Raw genomic sequence first — 16,913 nt, forward strand, 5'->3', positions numbered from 1 at the left:
AGCAGAGCAAATGGAAACTGACATCTGCCTTTATCTGCCTTGCAGACTAATACGTGCTTTGTACCTGTTAGACATAGCAGCTATAAAGCACGTATTAGTCTGCAAGGCAGATAAAGGCAGATATCAACTTCTGTTTGGTCTACTGATCTTCTAGATCAGTAGATCAAGTTCTAGTTCTAGATGAATGACAATTCTTAAGAATAACAACATGGAGAAGTGACATCGACCTTTAGTTGGGGAATGCTGTTTTATTCTGTCTCTTAATTATTTCAGCTTCCTGACCTATTAGTCTGATGTTACTGATTCTATGCAGTGTTCTTTGGTAATCTGTAATGCCAGTAGTTTTATGATTGATAGGAAAGTTAGTCTTTGAAAACATTAGAGAGAAGTAAAGCAAAGTGAGTAGTTAGACTAGACCTAGACTAGACTGGGGAAATAAATGTTCCTTTCCCAGTTTTTATGTTTGTGAGAGCGTTTGCTAACTCAAGCGGAAACGTTTTATGAACTCTGAAAGAGATTAACACAACTCTATTAATACGATCTTTTTGCATTGCTGCAGAAGTTAATAACATGCATCTCAGAGTGAACATTCTGTTCACAGAGCATGTATAAGGCTGTACAACTTATACTGTTCTATTCTGTCAAGTGTGATACAAACAGGAAAGCATAGAAGAACATAGAAATACCTTCTGTCAAAAATTTTTACCGGACTTGGCAGAGTCTCCAGAGGTGAAAACAATATGTGGCTAGATAGGTATTTTAAAGACTTTTTCACCTACAACAATGCCAGTTCTTACTCTAATTTTTCAAGGATAAAGTTTAAACAATCTCATGACTCCTGCCTCTCCTTCCAAAGACTGTCCCATACACAGGCAGTCTGGTACTACGAGAAATTATTTGATTGCTTGATGTTTTGCACAGAGAAGCTTTTCTTCAGTGCACAGATGGGGTTCGGTGTTGAGACTGAACCAAAACTGCATAGAAAAGGAAATATTTTGTGTAAAACTCCTACTGTATTTGTAGCAGAAGTTGGGAGGGGTAGTATGAATGAGGTAGAAGTTTCAAGCAGAAGTGTGCCTGGCTCTTGATTTTGCTTGGTGACTGTCACCCACCAGAACTGGAGCCTACGCCCTGCAGAATAACAACATTTTTGTTATGAAATAAACAGAATGTGGGATTGGAGTTGGAAGGTTGTGTATATGGGGATTTTGGAGTTTTTATGTTAGCAAATGGAAGTGCATAGAGTTGTGTTCTGATCCTGTGGTGTATCATTTGGGCTTCCTCCTGGCTTTGCTCCTTCCTTGCTTTGCTCACAGGTTCTGCACTGTGATTGATTTATACAGGGTCACTTTCGGGATCTCTTTGGAGCAAACTAACTAGTTCACTCCAGAGCAAACTTGTCTTCAGCATAGCTTGCCTGAAGCTTCCTGATGGATGGTGTAAATGTGAACTGTTGTGAATTTGGTTTCTTCTACCTAGGGTGGTCTTTTAGCTTTGTCTTATCCCTCAGACACTTCCATGGATACACTTAAGCATCTCCTGTAAAAATACCCCACTAGATGGCTGTGGCACAGCATCTCATTTTGGGCAGTATGAACTGAGAAGCTACAAAAAGTAGTAACTATGTCTTGAGGCCCCAGGGACACCACATTGATTGCAGAGGAAATCTGGGCCAAATGCTGTAAGGGCATAAGCCAATCTCTATCAGTTGGACTTGGGGCTAGAGATCTGTTGCTGGTGCTGTTCACAAAGTCAATGTCAACAGGTTTTTAAAGTACTTCAGTTACAAAATTGTTCCCTCAAAATAGCAAAACAAAAAAATTATGAAATACAGATCTCAAACATCTAATCAAGGGTGCAAATTTTATAGATATTTTCCATTTTAATATCTTCACTGCTGAAGAATAAAGGTATAAACTGGAGAGAATACCCCTGATCATCACAGGTATATGAAAGTAAAAATTTGCTAGGGCATTCAAGCAGTTGAAAAAACACTAATGGTGAGCACCAGGGAAAGCCCATGAGCATACTGAGAAATATGTAATTGGAGGAGATGTAGCTGTGACTGAAGCATGCGGTTCTATGAAATACAGAAAGAAAAGCTCATCGTTTTGTTTAACTTTCTGTGGGATCTGAGTTCAGTGCCAAAGGTTCTGGAGGAGATTAAAAAAAAAAAAAAAAAAAAAGGGGAAAGAAAAAAGGACAGATTACTATCTTTGGTAAAAATTTAAATCATATTGTTTGTTTGTGTGTACTAGCACTGATTATAACCTGCAGCAGCTCCTCAAGAATTGACCTTTCTTGCGCTAGTGAACTACCTTCTGAATCATAGAAATACAACCTTAAAATAGTTTTGTTGTCAATGTGTGTTTTATATGTGAGGATATGCAGAACTGGAGATGGTATTGAACATATATCAGTTACTGATTGATAGAAATGTTGTAAAGATATTAAAAGTACCTCAAAAAACTTTTACAAAGTCAGTTGATCCAGGATATAAGTAAACTAAAAGAAATCTGACTATGTTTAAAATATGCAACTAAATAAAAAACATCTTTAGACAATTTTAAATGTGCCCTTTTAGCAATAGTCCACAATAACTATTGGATTAAAATATATTGGTGTTTGTACTCTCAGATAAAAGTGAATTTAAAGACAAATTGGGAAGGCAGGTTGCTTTTTTTTCCCCTTTGTGTAAAAATAACCTGAGTTGAGATTATTAAAAAAAAAAAAAGGAAAAGAAAAAAGAAAGAAAAAAAGAGCTTTTGCCTAGAATGGCAGTGAATTCCTAGACTCATCTGGTCGACTTTCATGCTATAGTTCAAGTACATAGTTCAAGTCCTCAGTCATCTTTTGTGGAACAGATTTAACAGTTAAAACAAGGAGCTTAAACTATAAAGCTATACTATAGCAGTATAGGGCTAATAAGCCTGAGTCAGTAGGACCTGTGCTCATCTTTTTCCTGTACCGGGTATCGGGAGTAACCATTTTTGCTAAGTCATTGCTTCACCAAGTCCAGCATAGCACATTAATAATTTGAATCCATAAAAGTATGCTTAGTAAGACATTTCTTTGCTACTGCTTTGACTCCTTTTCCTATTTGTTTATTTTAACCTTATAGTGTTTCTTTTTAAGTAAAATAACAAGTGTTGCATTAAAGTAAGGCCTTAAATTTACCTTCAAAGCATGGCAGCCAGCATTAAGTTCCAGGAAGACTGTGAAGTGAATATAAATTTAACTGGGAGATAACAGCATCACTGCTGTTAAAAAATCTCCAGCAATTGGTATTTGCTTAATTAGAGATTGGCAGTCATCATTGTAATTACCATGCTCTCATAATAACGTTTTTATCACTTCAGGGATTTGCTGTACGCTTACATCTGTAGAATTTGAGCATACAGGTTGCATGTTGCATCTCTAGCTGGATCTGTGCACGCTTAGTTACCATAATTGCACTTGGTTTTGAATACTGGGGAATGGGAAATGGCTTGAGCAACAAATTCCACTTTTACGAGAATCCTTTGTGTAAGAGGACAATCAGTGAGGTTCTGCTGAACAAGCAAAAAATCAGTTACATGGGGTTTGTATGTAAGTGGAAGATTTTTATTCTTACATGATGAAATGTCCGTAAAGCATACAAATAATAAATACCTGTTGTCTTTTAAATCTAACAGAAGCAGCAAGAATATAAAGGTAACTTGTGGTTAAACCCTAGGGGCCAGACTATTTCTGTCTCCTATGTGATATCCTAGCTGAGGGACTGAATGCAGCTGTAATAACTATCAACAAGATCAGAGCAAGATACAGAAGAGCTTTTTTTATTGTTTGAACTGATACTTCATGGGATGCAGAATGTGTTCAATGAACAGTGGTGTGTTTGAAATGCTGTATTGCCTTTTACTGGTCACTATGACTTAAAAGAGGAATATTCTCTTTTTCCCCAGAAATGGGGACGTGCTAGTTGATTGTTCACTAGACTGATCTTGTTAACCTGAATATCCTTTCAAAGACGAGTTACTGTAGTCACACTGGCCAGAAGTCACTTGGATCATTGGATTTTTTTTATTATTATTTATTTTTTCCCCTCTAAGGCTATCTGGACTGCATTGGCCAAGAAATCCAAGAAATTTCTGGCCTGGTTTGATTTCAATATACACAAGAGATTTCAAACTTCATTCAAACTTCGACTGTAACACTTTAAGATGATAACTGAATTTGGTAGAACAGAGTTCAGAGTTTGCTGTAACGTGTTCTTTTGCATGTAGGTATTTCCGTGAACGTAGTTCAGATTATGAGCTATTTTGTTCTGGCTTCTGCTGTTGGATTTATTGCATGCGTCTCCACCAGTAATGAAACAGTATTCAGGAAGTAAGTTTGTAGGCAGATTTTGGCTTTTCTTCTCTGTAGTCTAATATGGCTTAGAAACTGACTTTCTCACAAAGGGCTATTAGAGTGAGGGATGGGGAGTGTATGCGTGCAAGTATGTTACGAAAAGCCTTTGAGCAAAACGTGAGAATCAGAAATGATATTTCACTATTTCATTGATATGAACATGTAGTGCTTGCTTTATATGTGAAATCACTGGGGCTATAACTTGTATGTCCCATATGTAAGAATGGCTTTTAAACACATGCCTAAGCACTTTACTGACATATGTTATTACCTCAAACATTTTATAGCCACAGATTTGTCAAAAAGTTGAGCTGAATTTGAAGCCCATGTGAGATGCTCGGGAATATCTAGGTAGATACTTATAGTGCTTAGTAACAGAACTCATTGGGATTCCTAGTCTCTCTGCCGCACAGCAAATTTGAAATTAGGTCACATTAATAATATCAATTTCTGAGTCCTGAGCTTTGCTCTTTAAATTATGTTATTTTATTAGATTTTTCGGAGAAGTGTTAGAAACACCATTTATTTTGGTGTTTTAGAAACACCATTTATTTTGGTGTTCCCTTTGTGTTTCATGGAGCTACTGGAGAGAGTCCAGAATAGGGCTACAAAGATGGAGCACCTGCCCTATGAGAAACAGCTGTGAGAGCTGGGCCTCTTTAGCCTGGAGAAGAGAAGACTGGGGGGGGGGGGGGGAGATCTTATCAATGTGTATAAGTACTTGAAGGGAGGGTGTCAAGAGGACCGGGACAAACTCTTTTCAATGGTGCCATGGGACAAGACACAAGACAGCGGGCACAAACTGAACCACAGGAAGTTCCACCTGAACGTGAGGAGTAAACTTTTTACTGTGAGTGACAAAGCCCTGGCACAGGTTGCCTAGAGAGATTGTGGAGTCTCCTTCTGTGGAGATATTCAAAACCTGCCTGGATGTGATCCTTTCTAACATGCTGTAGGAAACCCTGCTTGAGCAGGGAGGTTGGACTAGATGATCTCCAGAGGACCCTTCCAACTTCAACCATTCTGTGATTCTGTGTGTGTTTTGTGTGCCTGCTGCTGGCTGTGTCTCAATGGCAAACGAGTAAACAGCATTCAGTGAAGGCTTGTGGCAGGACGAAGACACCAGTGCTAAGAGAAGACTCATTGAGATCTTGCCTTGGTATTTACTTTTATTGAGAATGCAGCAGTTAAGGGGAAATGGGCTTCTGATTTCATCTGAAATGACTTTACGTTTGCCAAAGTTGGCAAAACTTGTGCCATGTGTGTTAAGAAGTGTTGAAATACAGGAGCAGCCAGGGCCTCTCTTATGTTTGGAAGAGCACCCATTTGTGGATTATGGCCATCACAATCTTCATTTATGCCTCTTCTTGAGAATGTATGTTCTTCTTAAGTTGTTAAGCATAAACAGTTTCCAACGTGCAGTATTAGCACCGACATTGCGATGCCTGTGGCTCTTACTGCTTCTCTTCTCAGGCTGTCATTGTTCCTTGAAAATGCTTGCAGCCTAGTTTACCCAAGAACATCCCCGGACCAGGATATGGCAGTGTTTCAGACCACTTTTAGGTGGTTCAGAAGCCTATAGTGCTTTTCCCCTGTGCCTTCATACATGTAAGTTATATGCTCAAAAAAAATTTGGACTTTGTTTTCTCTCAGCTTTGTTCACACTTGGAGAAGCACAACCGGGTGGTCCAGGTAGCCAGTTGCCTGTACTGCACTAATAGATATCAACACTGCTTGTGTAATGATCTGAAGTACTACATCCAAATATTTTCAGTACTAATTAGATGGTCTGTGCTCTTTGTTTGGTGAAGATACTTTCCTCCCTCTTCCAGCTGCTTCTTACTCCTTGAATACCCAAAATACTTACCTCTATGAGAAGAATTAATTCATAAAAAGTTTTTCAGTTTTGCTAGCAAGCACATCTGCCAGTTTTAGATTTAACATGCAAAGGTGCTACTAATATTTTCCTGATTAGTCACATGGTCTAGCTATGTTTAACATGCAACAATACAGATATCTTTTTCCCACATGAACTCTCTTTAAGCATTTGAAGGCCTGCTCTTGCTCTTGTGGAGATGTGTGGATTATATGGTATACTTCTTATGAGTCCAGACTAATTTAAATGCATGAATCTAAACTAGTTTTAGAATGGAGGCAAAAGGGAAGACTCGTGTTTCTGCAGATGATTAAGGGAACTTAAAGAAAACAATTGTGATTGGAGACTTACTGCTCCTCAACTGTGTTTAAGATGTTGATGGGCAGAGATTCAACAGGATGTATAAATACAATCTTGGCTAAAAAAAGGAAGAACAATGTTATTGAGGCATTTAGAGATGAGAGGTTTTTTTGTAGGGTGTGTCTTTATCGTCGGAATGGAGTAGATCATCTCTGTTTTGATTGTTTATGTCTTTTAGGTTGTATTTATTTGCATGGGTTTATTAGTACATGTGGGTAGCTATTTTAAGTTCAACTGTCCCCCACACCCACACCCAACAGTGATCTTGAAGCTTTAGCACAGTCATCTTGTTTTTATTATAAAATCTATATAAAGGAAGAAAATTGTCTGCTTTATATAGACCATGCAGGGCAGTGAAAAGATGAAATTGAACAGGAGGAGTTAAGAAGATGATAACAATGAGGGATAGTCAGTTATATGTCCTGGTTAACTATTCTGTAGAAATAGTAGGCCAGTAGATGTACTCATGGTGAAGAAAGGAGGGGTAGGGGTTTGCATTCCTCAAGGCCTGGAGTGTTTTCCATGTGACTAGCCTCCATGAAATAAAAGGAGCAATAATAAGCAGGATTAGGCCTGGCAGGATTAATTACTGTTGGTAGGCTTTGGACTGTTTGATGACAGCTACAGAGGAATTTTTCTGTAACTCTGGCAGTCTGGCATGTTCTTTTAATTTAAAAATGAAAAGTGTAGGCCTTAAACAGTGGATACAGAGGTATATTCCATCTCACTCCAACCTGGCATGTTTTCATTTCCTTTATTAAAAATGTATTACCCTGGAAACTGCTGAGATGAAATAACATGTTTCCAGTGGAGTCCCAATGACTGTCATGATATTTTTTAATGTTTCGATAGAGACAGATGGTAGGAATAATTGGACAGTAACAATCAAAATTAATTCTGTATGTCTGTCATAGCATATGATGAGACATAATGATGTGCAGCCATCATTTTAATTATAGAGCTTGTTTTGTTTCTGGTTCTGCAAAACATAGCTTTTTAAAAATGAGGATTTTTTTTTAATCCCATCCTATTTTAATAAAATACTGCAGCAATTAAGACGAGAATCATAGAAAAGGGGACTGTACTAAATGATTTTTAATACTCTTTTTTTGTAAATTAATGTATTTTAATTTATAGATTGTATAACATAGAGTTTGGGGAGGAAGGTATATATAGCATGCAGAAGTGTGAAGTTTGGGAAAACTATTCTTCTGTGGCCTGAATTTTCCATTTTTGTTTAATCTGTTACTATATTTATCCTGTTAATCTATGAATGGTTAGAAAATTAGTTTGTTATTGAGACCAGATGACTTAACTTTGTTTTTCAACATACTCTGAAAATGTCTGAGTTACTGTTTGTTGTGATAGTTATTAAAGAGAGCAACTTTGGGGTCCTGAGGAGAGATGGTGCACACATATCAGATTGCGTATTTAGCTGTTTGTGTCATTCTTTTGTCATGAAGCTGAGGCTACCTTTATCTTCATGAGATTTGGTAGTAGAAGGGGAGACCTATTGTACATTTCTTTATACTATTCTTAAAGCAGTGTTCATTTCCTCCTGTTATGTTCATGCTGATACTTCCTAGAAAAGAAGCTTTTCAAATTATTCCATCCCACCACTTTTTTTTAACAATTCCTTTCCATAAAGAAGTTTGAATTTTATACTTGGACGTGGTTATGTATACTCCAGTTTTGTATACCGACTCCTTTTGAATGTTATATTTGCATTTTTCTCTGCCAGTGCTACCAAATATTGTGCTTATTGCCTTATATAACTCCACTGTTCTCTCTGGGATCAATTAGTTGAGTCAATCTATTGAACTGCCTGAAGCATCCTACCCTGGTTGATGTGGGTAATGAAGTTGAAGTAATGTGTGTTGGAAAAAAAAACAGAACGGAGAACATGTCCGTTTTAATTTCTGACAGCCGTGTATAATATCTGTGAGCATGGACAAAATACTGTCAGCAAATCACAGCTTGAAGAACACATTTTACATATCCATTGAAATAAATATCAGTCTCTCTTTAACTGATCAGTACAGCAGGGGGTAGTCTTGAATGCTAGTAGGATCAGATTATTAAACTCTTAGCCAGAGTATTAGTGTTTGTATAACAGAAGTCACTGGTGTTTCAGTGGTTTTTTAATTTCATGACCAAAAGGTGGAGCTTTTAACCTGTTAATTTTATTGAGAGATCTGAGGTAGTCCTTCAGTAGTATGTAGATTGTCCTTGGTTTTAGCTTTAAATTTTTCTTTTGGGAATAAAAATATAGTTCAAGCCAAAATGTATGTAGTTTTAAGTTATTATGGACATTATTTTCAGCAGACTTAATATAACCACTTCTATTCTTTCTGGTGTGTTCCACAGGTTAACATTCAACCTTCTGAATGGCACCGCTCTATACTGCTGCCACAGTCCTGGTTGGGATTTATGAGTCGAACATACAGTGCAGTCTTGCAGGTAATTTTGAGCTACATGATAATGTACACATTAATGTTCATTAAAGCTCTATCAATTTTCATTCTTACAAGTAAGAACATTCATACAAGCAACAATTATGTAAAAGTTAAAGTTTTTTAATAAGAATGTTTATGAAAATGAAGTAAAAAATAAGGAGAGTCTTCAGCTAATGGCAGCAGGATCTGAGATGTATGTCATACAGATATAATTTCTGCTTACAGTTCTGATTCTTGCAGCCTTGTTCCTGTACCAAATCGCAGTAGGTCAGTTGTTCCAGCTGCAGATGACTCTTTAATCCATGAGGTTTTAACTTGAATTCTAACTTGTTATTATGGATGGAAGTGGTCTAGTGACAGTATCAGAAAGTGGACAAAGACTGTTGAGAAATGGTTAATTAAATGTAACTTCTCTCTTATCCCATTGTGATAATCTCCATACTCTGAGGGATTAATCTTTCAACTTTCCACCCTATATAACAGTAGGAAATACAGGAATTGTCCTAAAATCTCTCTTTCATTAGGTTAGCTGACCTGGTGTGTAGACTAAAGTAAACTAAAGTAGCATCATTTGTTTTTTACACAGAAAAATTATCTAAGAAATTGTAACAGGTAACCTTTCCAGAAGGCTCTCTTTTTGTTACTAAAAGTTATTTTTCCATATCTCCAGGACAACTCTGCTGTTTTCAAAGTGTGAGGAGGTCAGATTGCTGAGCGCATTCCAGAATCTTTCACTGTTCCTTGTTTTACACTATAGCAAAGCATGTACTTCTCTCACATTTTCAAAACAAGTTGTATCTTGTCCATCAGCAGATGTTTTGAACTGAGCCCCTTTACAAAGCAATTGCCTGCATTTCAAATTGTAATTTTCAATCTTAACCACAGTTAATTTAATCAATATATTATTCCTATTCCCTTAATCACTTTGCAGAATCACTTTTTGAGTGATATTGGAGTTTGATTGATTCCTTCATGTTCTTAGGTTTTTATGAACAATCTGTATTTTCAATATTCAAAAAATACTGCTAGGAGCCTGTATTTTTCAATTAAGGTATAATAACCTTCCAAGGAGCAACAACTGACCACTCAACCAAGATGAACAGTAGCTGTCTCAAGATTTGAGACTGAACCTGTCTGTAAGGCAAGGCTGCTTAACATGTTCAGGTAACATGTTATGAGAGGCCAGATTCCATATCCTTTGAGGTACAGGAAGAACTGTAGCAGCAGGTTACTAGGAGACAGGTCATAACAAGGGAAAGGATGAGTATTGCTTGCAGTAATGAATCAAGAAATTGGTGTTTTCTGTCAGTATTCATTTTAGGTGGTGGACATTTAAATCATCTTTGTCAATTGTACTCATTCTACCTTCCAAGGGGACTTTCCTTTCCACGGTCTAGAAGGGACTTGTCAGTATCTGTGGCACCTGCATCTGCCTTCCTCGCACAGAATCAAAAACAACAAATTCTTTTATTTAATGTATTCTGCATTATAACAATATGCTGTATCAAAAACAGTTAGATTCACTCATGAAGTAGCCTCAAGGGAAAGGTTACATTTGTTACTCGAGTGTGCCTTGAAGAAAACCAATCTTGATGACCGTCTGTCTAAGATCCTCTCCTGACTTGTGCTGTGATTCTGCAGGGGAGACAGGCAGAGCTAGAGATGCAGTTAAAACACGGAAAAGAAGATTCTGAAGAGGTGCAGTACAAACAATTTACAGCTTGGCTCTGGTAAGGAAATGCCTGTCTGCTGCTCATCACTTGTAATGGCAAGCGAGGGTGCAGATGAAGGGGATACTTCAAAGGCTTTAGTTTTGCGAGTTTAACAGTCTGTATGAGCACTAAGGACGAAACCCAGATATCTGGAAAAAGTTCATCTGGAAAAAGAGGATACTGAGAAATTGTTTGTAAGGATGCTTGTACTCACAGTATCTGAAACTTTGTAGGGAGAGCAGCACAAAGGAAAGGGAAGTTGTGTTTGATTTGCATTATATTAAAGCACAGGCATAGAGCCAAACTTACTTGTAGAAACTAAGTGAGCTGCCTCACTGAAAATGGCTTGATACAAGAAATGTAAGCCATGCTACAATGTGTGTAGTAGTAGGAGAGACCTCATTTCATATGGTAAGTTGGCACTGCTGAGCCTGAGAATAATGTTTTTAATCAAGCATTTAATGGACTCTGTGATAGTATCCTCAGCTATTTCTGTTTCAGCTAGCTGAGTTGTGTGTTTTACAGCCTCCCAAGATTTAGCCTGTGCACTGGAAGTTGGGTGAATGGCAGGGGCATGGGGACAGAGAAGAGAAAGAGAGAGATCAAACATATCTTTGGACAGTATAAATGACTGGTTTTGTGCATGTCCATAAGTGTACAGTGAACAAAACTAATATAAACAAAACCAAAATAATCTTTGCCCAATTTAATCAAAAAGGTGCTACTGAGTCCCACATAGAAGGAATACAAGATTGTTGTGTCTGTTGTTTTGCTCTAACTAAGCCTGAATTAGATGGTTTCATAAGAAGATCCAGAGTGATCCAGAGGGTATTACAGAATAGGTTCTTTATGTAATTAGTAGCAGGATTTTCTGTTTTGTTCTGCCTGATACCTTTCTTGATAGGGAATAAGGAGGAAGCATTTTTCCAGGTAGGAGGGAGATGCAGTACTGCTCTTGTAAATTTCTCATAGCCTGAATTTCACTTTGTATTTCCGTATTTTATTAATGTAAGCTATTCAAAAATGTGAAGATTTCATTCTTCAAGGCTCTAAATAACTTCAATACCCTTTAGACATTTAAGTGCTGCCTGTTGGATTTAACCTGACTGTAGACAACCTAATACAGATTTCATATTAATGCTTTCTTGTGTTAGTGCTGTGCAGTCTTGCACTGATACCTGCTAAGCTGTTATCAGTGGAGGCAGATTTGAAATTGTATGCAAAAAGTGTGCTTACAAAGGAAATACTGATTGAATTTTTTTAAAGTGTAAGTGGCTTGTGGACTTTGTTTTATGATCTCTGTTCTGCGATACATGCATTTTTAATCTTATTATTATGTGCTATGGAACTGTGATTGAAGGATATCTTTTTGTGTAGGATGACAGTCATAGCTAGGATTTACTAAATGATATTGTATGTTTTGATATACAGAATCTTTTTTTAATCACCCAGACCTGGCAATATAGGAGCTTTAGTGCACCTCTGCTTCTCTCTTGGTATGAATGCAAAACCAAATAAATACAGAAAAGTAGCCTATTATAAATTGACTATAGCAATATTTAAAAAATTGTAACTACTCCTATGGCTTTCATTTAAATGCAGTCAGGTTATTGTACTGCCTAATAGCCTGAATGCCCATAGTGTTTTTCAGGAGTATTATAAAGAGTGGGTAAATTGTTACGATTGTCCTTTGTAAAACATTTTATTAGGCCAAGGCATAATCCAGGGATCTGGAAAGCTATGTATAAAAGCTCACTGACCAGATTTATGGCTACTGCATGAACTTGCATTTTCAAAAAGTGAAGTCAGGTAGCAGCACTTTAGACAACAGTGGTGGTTTGCATTGGAACATTAAAAAAGTGTGAGATGATAGGTGACTGTGTTTACACTTTAATACCTGTAATTAGTTTGTGGTAAGTCTTGTAATAGCTGCATGAGGAATGAGATATATATTGATGTAGAATGACCACATGTAAAGCATATGGAGAAATAGCATGAATTCAGCTATGGTATAATGTATATTAGTGTGCATTCTTTTTGTTTTGTTGCAGGGTCAGAGATATGTTGACTGATGTCATCAAAGGTGCTTCAAAGTAAGATTACTCATTTATTACAGATGAGAATTAATTCTTCTGTCTTCTCTTTTATGACAGAAGATATAAGATAGCATATCTTGCAGCTGACTGACTGCTAATTTTTTGATTTTACCTCACTGCTGTTCAAGAAAGAACTCTACCTAGCTTGTACATTGAGCTTTTTTCCACTGGCTCAGTCATTAAAAAGGTCTATGCCCAGCATTTTAAATAAAGCCTGTATAGTGTCATATGTGCTACCAGCCTGTTCTTTTTTTAAATTGCAAATCCCATTTTCTTTAAGTTACATAGTTTATCTATAAGTTAGCTGGTGCATAGTGAAGTACTGCCACTTCAAAACTGGGTACAAGACACTGTACCCAGATGCCCTCAAAGACATGGAATTTTATGTTCTAAGAAATTGCTCAGCTTGTTTGTTTGGTACTGGAACTATTTCCTTCTACCTTGCACTGGCAACTAGTTTCTTCTGCTTTGTTAAGCTGAAATTGGCTGTTTACACCAGAGCACACAAGTAGCAGAAATACTGAGCCTCCGTAAGAACAAATTCTTATAAAATCTTATATCATAAAGATGTCTTCAGTGACAATTATAGTGAAATTGTCAGTTTTCATATGGCATGTGTAATATCTTGAAATGATTAGGGCACTGATTTGAAATGCTGCTGGGAATTCAGGGTTCTGGAGATTTCAAATATTAAGACTGTATAAAAAATTGAACTTTTTTTTCTTTTTTAAATTACATTTAATCAAGTGTTGAAAATATTCCTGGTTCCTTCGGTTCCTTGTTTATCTATCCATCCTGGAAGAATCAGCTAAAGAAGCATGAAATTTGGGTATCTGATATTTTAGCTACTCAGTAAATGCATGTGTTTAAGTATGGTAGTAGAAAGAGGTAGGTATAGGAAGGCAAAATAATACACAAAATAATATATCATTCTGGATGTCAGAATGAAAGCTATGATTTTAGTTGTAGAAATTTGTTGGCGAAACTAGCTGAGGGAGTAATATTTGATAATTTGGGAAGGAAGGGTGACTTTTCTTTAGGTAACAGCAAAAGGGTTTCCTGTACATAGATCTTGCTCTAGAGTTTCTTGTGTTTTCTGGCTTTTTCCTAGTCTGACACAATGATAAAGTTGAAACAGTATTTATTTTGCTTAATATTTTCAGTAAGAGATATGACATTATTCTTTTTCCTCCTGATGCTGGGATGATGGTTTTTACCTTAATTAAATCACAGTATCAGTCTTTCATTAGAGTTTAGTTTCAGAAGTTTCTCTCAGTTTTGAGGTACATCGTGAAGTATAACCACTTAAAAGTTGCTAATCAACAGCAAAAAAGATTATATAAATAAATTAGGAAATAATTCAATGAAGCACATATGGGGAAATTTAAAAGAACTTAAATCACCACCTCATTGTAATTGTTTGACTTTATCTCTTATCTGAAAGGAGATAGCTTCAGAGTTTCAAATTGGAAAGGTCGATGATATTCCATTAAGATCCTTATGTATTAATAAAAGCAAAAGAAAAACTCAGAAAATATTTTCATTATCAAAAGGAAATCTTTGAAGACAGGAAGAAATGCTTAAATTTCCACAGCGGGTATATATTTACAGTAATAACTGAGGAAGCTTTTTCAGAAATACAAGACTGATCCAGCAAATGTGGTATGCTGCATTTTTATCTAGTACTAGCATATCAGTATCACAGCTTGGCTGCCTAGCATTCTCTGTTTGAAGAGCTTTTGTTGTTATCCTGTGTAGAGCTGGTACTATCTAAGATCAAGTGCTGCATTTCTCTGTATACCACTTGCTGTACAAGATCACAGTCTCTGTAGTGGCAGCAGATTTATGTTTATATACAACTTGTGTGTATCAGACTTTTTATAGAAGACAAGTGAGAAAAGAAAACTGAACCACTTTTTTCTCCACCATTCTCCCTATAATTTCTGAGGAGCAAGTATGATATGCTTTTGCTGAGCCAGCATAGTTCCTAGGCCAAAGACTCTGTTAATTAGCTGTGGCATACACTTCCCTGCACGGAGGTATGTTTTGTTACCTGCATCTGTGTTATATTTCTTGACTCTCCTTTGCCTTTTTCTGTCCAGAGACAGCCCAGTGGTGAAAGGAAACTCTCTCTTAGCCTTAACTGGTCTTGCAGTCGCAGTAGCCAAGTACGAAAGCAGTCTTTCCTCAGATACTGAAGGGATGCCTGAGGTGAGTCAATCTTGGAAAAAGAAGTTCTGTATTCTTAGTGGAATATAATGAAGCAACAAGACCAAATGTTCAGGGGGCTGGCAAGTGCATATGGAGTCCTGCACTCTTTCCAGTTCGAATTTCACACTGCTCAGTGGATGCTATCTGGTAGCTCTTTTGTGGTCCGTAAAAAGCAGCTTGGTCATTTCAGTCAGAGTAGGCACCTCCTTATGAAAAACCCAATGACTGCTACATTTATTGTCAGTCTTGACAGATGTAATAAAAACCAATGGATACTGAGGCCTAGCTTCTTTTTCTCATCTTTTAGCCAGTTACAGCAGCATGTTTTAAGGTGGTATATGAGCCACTGTTCTTTCTTCAGCATTGACAGAGCACATCTTGATGTTGCAGTGACCATGAATGTCCAACTTTTCTATGCATGGATATGAGAGAGCCTAAAGCCAACCAAAGAAAGCCAAAGCCAAACCAAACCAAAGCCAAAATACCCTTTTTCCTTTAGCCAAAGAAAACCTCAGACCCAACAGCTGTCTACTGTAGGCTGGGTAAAATGTGTGCACTGATATGTGCAACTTTTGCTAATGAACCCAGAGGGATAAAAACTTCTAAAGAAAGAAGGATAATGCTCTGGGAGTCTTTTATTGGTTTAATTAATGTTTTTGACTTCTAGTGACCTGAAATTCCTTGTTTTGGTGTACTAACTTATTCAGCTAGTTTTACATACTCTTTTTGAAGGCGACTTTGAATTAGATGCTTTTGACCTGGCTAGTGGTGGAAGAGTTTCCACAGTGTGACACAAAGCATATGATTATGAAGAGTGGCTCATAGAATGGAGCTAAAGCAATTTATGGAGAAATGGAAAATACACCTGTGAGAGAAATAACTTTTTATAATTGAGGTTACTTTCTCGTTTGTAAAACATTACAATTACTCATTTCCATGCTGAAAGTATTTGTTCATCCCTGTTTGGCTCAGCATCGGAGACTTACTTATTTGTGGCAGTTTGGCTATTCATTCGTTGCTCTTTTCCTCCTGGTGTTAAACCAAGAAATATTCCATTCCTTCCATCTCTGAAATGCATTGTCTTGTCCCTCCCATCACTCATATTTGTTTGATTTATACCTTTTGAAAAGGAAAAAAGGCTTTTCAGTCACAAGTGTAATAGGGACCTTGTATTCTATTAGCAAGAGTGTCCAAGGTACCATCTTTAGATAGCAGTATTTCTGCTAGATATATGACATGGATGCATTATATTTTTGTGTCACAGGACAAGTTGAGCTTCCTGAATTTTTTTGTGTATGGGTGGATATGTATGAGATATTTTTCTAATACCTTTTATTATTGACCGTATCTTTAAACAAATGTGTGTAGGAAGATGAAGTCTTGATTTTAAACAAGAGCTTTTGTCTGTCTGTAGATGGTAACTACCTGAGTAGAATCTAAGCATAGATTCAGTATAGTAAAGTAGTTAACTGCAAGATCCTTGGAGACTCTTGTCTTTACAGCCAAGCTGATATTACTCAAATAGTCATACTCAGTTTTTGTGACTATATTGAATTTTGCATGGGCTGAAAGGATTCATGAAAGCAGTAACGTGCTAACACTGGGCTGTATGAGTGTGGAGTTGTGGCTGTTTGTGGGCTATTTCCACACTGTTACTGTGGGATTTTCTTACTACTATTACTTTTGCTTTCACTGAATACTGTCTTGATCAAAAACAGTATCTATAGGAAGGATTTGGCATGTAAAACATGCTACTTACTGTGCTAAAGAGTGGTGATGCATTGTAGCTGGAGAGCTTCTGTTCAGGTAG

At 37.0% G+C, this 16,913-nt stretch overlaps 1 protein-coding gene across 4 annotated transcripts in view; it reads left to right on the forward strand.

Annotated features, from left to right (window-relative positions):
• FOCAD (focadhesin) overlaps window positions 1–16,913 on the forward strand; it is a 123,334-nt gene that overhangs the window by 75,475 nt on the left and 30,946 nt on the right. For all 4 annotated transcript variants that reach the window (XM_062599636.1, XM_062599635.1, XM_062599637.1 and 1 more), the window contains exons 22-25: window positions 8,996–9,088; window positions 10,726–10,814; window positions 12,848–12,889; window positions 14,995–15,103. In XM_062599636.1, the coding sequence (XP_062455620.1) occupies window positions 8,996–9,088; window positions 10,726–10,814; window positions 12,848–12,889; window positions 14,995–15,103 (333 nt within the window). The remainder of the gene's footprint in view (window positions 1–8,995; window positions 9,089–10,725; window positions 10,815–12,847; window positions 12,890–14,994; window positions 15,104–16,913) is intronic.

Source organism: Rhea pennata, chromosome Z (genome assembly GCF_028389875.1).
Source record: "Rhea pennata isolate bPtePen1 chromosome Z, bPtePen1.pri, whole genome shotgun sequence".
Lineage (NCBI taxonomy): Eukaryota > Metazoa > Chordata > Aves > Rheiformes > Rheidae > Rhea > Rhea pennata.